This window comes from Abrus precatorius, unplaced genomic scaffold (genome assembly GCF_003935025.1).
Source record: "Abrus precatorius isolate BTA unplaced genomic scaffold, Abrus_2018 Scaffold5, whole genome shotgun sequence".
NCBI classification, from domain to species: Eukaryota; Viridiplantae; Streptophyta; class Magnoliopsida; order Fabales; family Fabaceae; genus Abrus; species Abrus precatorius.
In genome coordinates, this window is record NW_020874395.1 from 16,609,655 (window position 1) to 16,617,557 (window position 7,903).

The 7,903-nt window shown below is 35.5% G+C and overlaps 1 protein-coding gene across 2 annotated transcripts; it reads left to right on the forward strand.

Moving 5' to 3' along the window:
- The first annotated feature begins 1,578 nt into the window (after window positions 1-1,578).
- On the forward strand, window positions 1,579-4,880 carry LOC113867365 (zinc finger CCCH domain-containing protein 20-like). Of its 2 annotated transcripts, XM_027502645.1 has the most exons (2): window positions 2,561-2,675; window positions 2,715-4,099. In XM_027502645.1, exons 1-2 carry the CDS (start codon window positions 2,580-2,582, stop codon window positions 3,687-3,689), a joined length of 1,071 nt encoding a protein of 356 aa, XP_027358446.1. In that variant the 5' UTR covers window positions 2,561-2,579; the 3' UTR covers window positions 3,690-4,099. The 2 variants fall into 2 exon arrangements, with proteins under 2 accessions (XP_027358445.1, XP_027358446.1); XM_027502644.1 differs by having other exon boundaries at window positions 1,579-4,880.
- The last annotated feature ends 3,023 nt before the right edge of the window (window positions 4,881-7,903 follow it).

The window sequence follows — 7,903 nt, forward strand, 5'->3', positions numbered from 1 at the left end:
ATCACTCATAAACAGGACAAAACATGTTTCATGGTTACGAAGATGCATGGCTCCATGCATGCAACTCCTTCAGTGCAAACAATTTAGAATATTGTGCTCAGAAAAGGAAATGATAATGCATTCCAACCTTCGGTTTGTTGGTTTCAAAATTAGTTCCCTAGTGAGAGATAATGAGTAATGACAACCCAAAATCAACAGAGAATATATTAATATACCTAGCAAGTAAAAGGGATGGTTCGGTGCAAATAGCTGATAGAAGAGATCGTAGGAGCATTATATGTCATTTATATCAAAGCTTGCTTCTCCAGTTCATATATTTGTATATGAGATATGTTTTATATGGTTTAGTATTCTAATCCAAGCAAAGTCCAAAGCATAAGAGATCAGCATGATATGGAATATTGAAATGAACGCTTTTTGAAGGCTAAGGGTTTGAGTAAGATTAGCAATTCACCTCTGTCACTTGTTATAAGAGTTAACAAGTTCAATATATAATAATATGAAGAAATCTACTTTCATTTATTTTTTATAATTTTAAAAATAAATTATTTTTGCTTATAATTTTTTTCAATTAATTAATTTACTTTTGAGTTGTGGTTTTACAAAATTCATTTACCTTTTCAAAAAAAAAAACACGAAAAGAAGAATAATTTAATGTTTGATTAAATTAACTTTTTTAAATTACATGTTTTTAGTAATTTAAAAATAAAAAAATGAAGCAATATTCTCTCTTGAAAAACCTCTTCTAGACGTACACTTTCCTGGACATCCGTACGGTTGCGTGCGTCCTCGCATCTACTTTTGTGTATGCAAACCTTCGTTCATCTAATTGTGCTTCACATCCAAAATATGAAAATATGTTATAAACATATATTTCTTCCTTATATTTTTACATATAAATATTATGATCAAAATATTAAAATTGGTAAGTGATTTAGGTAGTGAATAACTTTGTTTTACCTCATGTCCTGCAGACTTGTAGCAGAGAAGTATTAATGGGATAATAAAACTCTATAATTTTGTATAAATAGATGGTAAGGAAATTGATGCGATAAAAAAATTGATTATAATAAAAAAGATTACGAAAAAATTATAGCTCAGATTAACAGAACTGCAGATTCTGAACCCAAGATGTGTCATCTGCGTCTAATTATACTTAGTTGCTGTAGTTCCGGAAAGGCTTTTATGTTGTCCTTTTCCATATGTATGTTAAAGGCGTTTTTCTCGTGCTTCTTTAAATTAAGGTATTTTTCCTCAAATATGCAAAAATTGTATATCGTGGTATAACTTTTGGGATTTAAAAATTGTGTATATTTAAATAGATATATAACTTGATTTTAGAAAAGATTAATATATTGTTAATTAATGGATGTTGTCGTTGTCTTAAAAATGAAAAAGAAAAAGAAAAGAAAAAGGGGCGGTAGGGAAGTGGAAACGATAAGAACGGTGTGGTGAGGGGCTAAAATGACCGGTGACATGAAAGTCAAGTAATGGATTAGATAGGCATCAAGTAGGAGATGATATTGACGTGAGATAAAAACTCTTAAATAACATGAACCAGAACAGAAGCAGAAGCAGAAGCACCCCTACAATTCAATGTCCTATTTTATTTACCAAAGGTCACATTATTCATTTTTCTTTTCAATCTATTAACTCAAATACCCTTTTTTTATATACCATAGATGATAGGTTCTTGATGTATGAAACGGTCTAATCATTGGTTCTGATTTCAACTTCATAAAATTGTTTTTGTTTATCTAAAATGGAAAACTTTAATTGAATGATTATCATTTTGCATCTACTTCCACTTATCCCCATTTTGTTTGTGTCAATCGTCTCTGACTCGTGCTTCTTTCAACCTCATCAGTGGATACGTGAAGCCCTCCTCATGCAATCACGCCTGTGGTATGACCTAAGAATGAGATGTGTTTATCAACTTCGTCTTCATAATCTTCTGCTTTTGTAAAAAGATAAAAATAAAGTTGATGAATGCAGTAAAATAATATCAAACAAAAACTCATTTTTTTATTTGAAAAACTAAAACGAATAAAACAACACTCTGCCCATTGGTTTTATTTCAGAAAAAAATTGAAAGAATATCATTCACACCACACTGTGGGCTTCCAAATTTGCCCACTTTCATTTAAATAAATAATATTTAATTATAAATGCAAAAAAAAATGGAGATATCTTCATTGATTAATGTGGCGTATCACACGCTCCACCGCTTTCCGAAGACCAGGGGCGTCTGAGAAAGAAAAGGTCGAAACGGAATACAGCGTGGTCATAATTGGAAATGACCTTCAATGCGGAGATGCCACGTGGAACGACAATTCCTCCTCATTCGTCATACATGGCAAACGAGGAAGCAGGCTGTCACATAAGATCCTCGCACGAGCGCGGTGACGGAGAAAACTCCCTCTACTTTAACCGCAGTAGAAAAATTGCAGTTCATTGATTTTTTTAAGCCAACCATGGTTAATCCCAACCGAACCACGGTTAAGTGGCAGTTTATAAGGGAAGCTAACCATGCCGGAGTTTCTGTAAACATCCACATACAACCAAAACCCAACACCAAAATGATGCTCGGAGAGCACCATCGCGCAAATCCAACGGTCCACGTGCCTCCGTGGCCAATCCATGACGATCCAACGGCGGAGATGTATTCTCCGTATGCCGCTAACGACGGCAATGCTGGCGAGTACTCTCCGTACTATTTGCAAGAAGCACTAACGGCGCTGCAGCGTTACTTACCGTCAAACGAGACGGACGCTGACTCCGACTCCGAGGTTCCGGGTCGTGAGTCAGACGCGCCGGTGGACGCGTACTCGTGCGATCATTTCCGCATGTTCGAGTTCAAAGTGAGGAGGTGCGCACGTGGCAGGTCCCATGACTGGACGGAGTGTCCTTACGCTCATCCCGGCGAGAAGGCTCGCCGGCGTGATCCGAGGAAGTTCCACTACTCTGGCACTGCGTGCCCCGATTTCCGCAAGGGGAATTGCAAGAAGGGTGACGCATGCGAGTTTGCGCACGGCGTGTTCGAGTGCTGGCTTCACCCTGCGCGTTACAGGACTCAGCCATGCAAGGACGGGACTAGTTGCCGCAGGCGAGTGTGCTTCTTCGCACACACGCCGGAGCAGCTTCGTCTCATGCCGCAGCAGAGTCCCCGGAGCGCGAACTCGGCGGATTCTTATGATGGGTCTCCGCTGAGGCAGGTTTCGATGCCCTTCATGTCTTCTCCGGCGTCTGTGTCTCCGCCGGAGTCGCCGCCGATGTCGCCGATGACGCAGTCGCTGAGTCGGTCACTGGGCTCAAGTTCGATGAACGAGATGGTGGCTTCTCTGCGGAATTTGCAGCTGGGGAAGTTGAAATCGATCCCCTCAAGCAGGAACGTTCAAATGGGGTCTCCTGGATTCGGGTCACCGAGAGGATCCGTGCTCCGACCCGGGTTTAGTAGTCTTCCAAGTACGCCGACTCAGGCACCGGGTCGTTCTGGGGTAAACTATTTTGAACTTTGGGATCAGAGCTGTGAGGAGGAGCCAGTGATGGAGAGGGTGGAGTCTGGGAGAGACATAAGGGCTAAGATGTTTGAGAAACTGAGCAAAGAGAATTCTTTGGATGGGTCGGGTTCGGGTCGTCAAATGGGTGGGGCTCCGGATTTTGGGTGGGTTTCTGAGCTGGTTAAGTGAATGTGGGTTTTAGGGATGGTTTATTGCGGTGCCGTATTTTGTGTTCTTCTTGAAGAATGAGATGGACGATTGAAGATTTGTTTTGGAAGCAGCGAGTTGTGAAGGTGAATGTTCCGTGTAAATATTCTATTCTAATGGTATGGGTGAAGAGTAGCATCTCTTTTTTGGGGGGGGGTTTTTCTTGAACAGTCAAGACAGCCATAAGCATTGATTTGGGAGATAAAACTATATCCTAAGCTTTTGTATAGCTACCTTATTATTATTATTACTATGATTATGAATTATTACCATGTGTCAATGTTAACTAGCGTGTCTGTTGTCACTTACTAATCCCATTGATGTATAAATGTATTATAATATGTAGGATGCAAGCCCCTTCTTGTGATGCAAATTATTTATGTAATGTATATTTTTATCCAAATGTGCTCTGGACTTGCCCCTCTCTTCTCATCATTTGTTTCATCCTGCTTCACAATGTTCTCCCGTTTTCAATTTTTTGTGGCTGTGAAGTGATTTATAACTGTGGTGGTGACTTTTATATTTTTTCCTTATTTGGGACTAATTTCTTGTTGTTCATATGGGAGATTTGATTTGATTCTTGCAGTCGGAATTTTCTCCTATGCTAGTAGAGAATACTAGAATCCAGGAACGATTATTCTCAAATATCTTGATGGAGATAGATAAGAACGATATGCGGAATTGGGATGTGAGGGTTTAAAATTGGAGAAAATTGGTATTAATAAAATTCTTATACTAGTTGATAATGTATTCTGGAACTATCCCAGTTTGGGACTTGGACTTGGCACACAACACTTGTTTGGGATAAATGAATATATTTTCTTTCAGAAGTCCTTTCATTCGTTTCTCCTCGTAACCCACTTTGACACGAAAATGGTGACTTGTTCTGAGTTTTCTTTTAGGATTTGTCGATTTGCAAAGGGGAACCTATTGGTGATGTAACAGTGTGATCCCCACATAGAGGATTACTTATTTAGCGTATATTGAACTTCTTATCTCGGGGGTTAGAAGATTACACTCAAAAGGTCGAGACTTTGTTCGCAGATAACATGCTTATGTAATTGCAGGACAAGAAAAACAACCCAACTTGTTTCAGGCGATTCCTGTGATTTCTAAATGTAATAAAGCCATAGATATTATGGTTTTTGTTAATTTTCAAACTTGGGTAGAATTACTTTTATTGATACATGTGTTGCTGTTTTGTTCACCAGACACATCCAAAATTGTTAAAACGCATAGTTTGAATCACTTGCTAAACAGTAGACAACGTGTTGGTACTTGGAGCCTAACTTCCATAAAAAAAAAAGGGTGTATACATATACGATCTAAACATTGGATTGAAAAAAGCGTGTTCCATTATGTCACTAGTTAGAATTTAAATGAAAAGTTGAACAAGTCTTACGATTGAGAAGACATTTGCGAATTAAAGTGAGGGGAAGGTATTATATTATTAACTTGGTTAGTAAGTGAGGGTAATTTTACATGAACAGGTACTTTGAAAAGTAAGCCTATCACTTATCGCGATCATAATTCTGTCATCCTGAAATGGACTGGGGGAACATATATTTATGTTAAATCCAAAATTGTCAGGGATTTTGGATTGGTCTTTCTGTTGGCAACACTACTTAAGGCATTGTTTGGAGGATGGGATTAAACACACAGAAAAGCATGCAAGAAATAGAGTACAAAATTCCTAAGAAATTTTTGCATGCTAACATTGTGGTCCTACCGATCAGCGCTTGATAGATGATGCAAAAAATTATCTCCTCTTTTTCTCCAATAAAAAAACAACTAAACAAGCAAATTAAAAATGATCCTTTCTACACAAAATGGGTCCTCCTACAGTATTTGCTCTTAAAATCACTTAACCCAAACACACCGTTAAGGTGGCACACATGTGAAGGGTATGGCAAATTACAACTACATCTTGCCATTTCCTTTTGTGGACACTTAAGGTCCTCGGATACTCATATTTTGTCATGGGAGCATTCATTGTTTTGTCTATTATGTAAGTTTGAATTCCAATAAATTTTGTTACACAGTACATCTGTAATATGAAATAAAAGAAAATCTAAACATGCCTTTAATACTCTATTAATCATTAAGAAATTTCTAGAATACAAATACTTATAAGATGTCTAATAGTATATATTTGTAAAATAATGGAGAAAATGTATTAAATATATCGTAGATTGTATCTGCATAGGACATTTCTTGTTTGGATACGGCATATACGACACAAATGAACTATAATAGAGATCCTACAATGAAAAACTGTTAACATCACTTTCATTTTTATGCATGAATTTAGAACAAACATTCAATTTTTTTATTTTTATTTTTTTGCGATTGTACGAGTTATACATTTCAATTTTTAAGATTTTAAAAACTTTTTATTAGTATATGACTTTATAAAATGACATTCATTTTAAGTTTGTTTAACATAAAATGATAGTAAAAATTAAAATGAATAACATATTTTACGAATTTAGTAATTAACAAAAGATCTTTAAAATTTTAAGACTAAAATACACAATCCATACAATCTTAAAAGATCACTCATGAATTTATTATACATTCAACACTTCAACTGCTGTTCTGTATAAAACATTGAGCACTTGATCACATTTCAAAGCTTGAAATCGTCTCTTAATTTTTTTTTATTATTATATCATTAAATTACTAAGTATTAATTAATATTTACAAAGAGAAAGCTTGGTAGCATCGCCTGAGTTGAGGGAAAAACTGTAGGTTGTGAGACAACAGGTTTGGGCCTTTAAAATATAGAAAATAAATGAATTATTAAACAACAGACAAGATCAAAGAGCTTGTGGCAACTTGGTGATAAGATGGGATGGAATTGACCCATAAACTGCCATACAATGAAATTGAAAACGCTTTGTATGTATTATGCATATGCATGTCTAAGTTCATCACAAATTCTCTCTTTAAAGAGAATATTAATAATGTAGTTGGCCTTATCCCAAAAGACAGAATCCCACAAAGAAGATAAAACTCACTTTATTGTGCTTCGAGTTAGGTTTATCATTGATGCCCTTCACAATTCATATCACTCTCCGGGACTCCGATTCAAAAGAAGGTTAAAAATTGTTACATTTCTTAAGCTTAAGCTAGATTACAGCATTGCCATCCAAGATGGAACTTTTTTCTTTTGTTTCATTTTATTTACCATTTAAGGATGTGGTCGGATTCTTAAGATATATGTATACTGTTTTTCTTGTAGATTCTCTTTTATGGGATTTAAGGTTCGTCAGAATTTGTAATTTCGCTTTAAGATAAGAAGAGCACAAGAATTAAGAATAAACAACAATACCATACTTGCTTATACTTTATTCCTGTCCCCATTTCATATTCTTTTTCCCTTTCATTCCATATTAGATTTCTAAATATGAAAAACTTGTTTGCAAGTCTTTTACACATTTTCACAGTTTCACATCCCAAATGAATATAAATATTGGGTTCTGTTTGTTTATTTGGGTGTCTCGAACCGGATATTATCTGGACCTGAACTTTTTAAAAGTATTGGGCCTTGTTGAGAACGGCCAGTATGTTCTTTTGTTGGGCTACAACTTACAAAATTATTTTATTTCAACTAAGGGTAGGAAATGACAGAGGATAATCCATCATAGAATGTTATTTTTCTTGTAAAAAACTTGCTAGACCAAATTCCAAATTGAGTGAGTTATGGTCCCAGGACAACTCTGTTGCTGCTTTAGTAGCAAGCGTATGTGGTATGGTACCACAAGTCCTAGTCCAAAACCACAAAAAAGTACTTTTGTCATACTATCAGTGTGTTTATATTCAGTGAGGACAAGAAACATATACACATTAATAAATGTATAGATAGCTTTATCTTTATGATATATTTTTTTTAAATTCTTATAAATAATTTATGCCCAATAGTAGAACATTTATTAGGATTTGAGAAATAGCATAAGGGTGTAATTGAGGAAAAAGTAATTAATATTACCTTGTATCTATAAATCTACATATAAATAAAAAAAAATAATGTTCTCACTTAGACATATTGATAAAAACAAGCTCATTTATATTTAATACATACTGCATTTATCAAATTTTAATTCACAGAAAACATTATTGTTCATATAAGTAAAATGAGTAGTTACTAATTTCATAAAATTTGAATTTCAACAAATGAATATTTACTTTCACAA

Coding starts and splice junctions, on each gene's coding strand:
- LOC113867365 (XM_027502644.1), top strand. CDS start 2,475: ATGGTTAATCCCAACCGAACCACGGTTAAGTGGCAGTTTATAAGGGAA.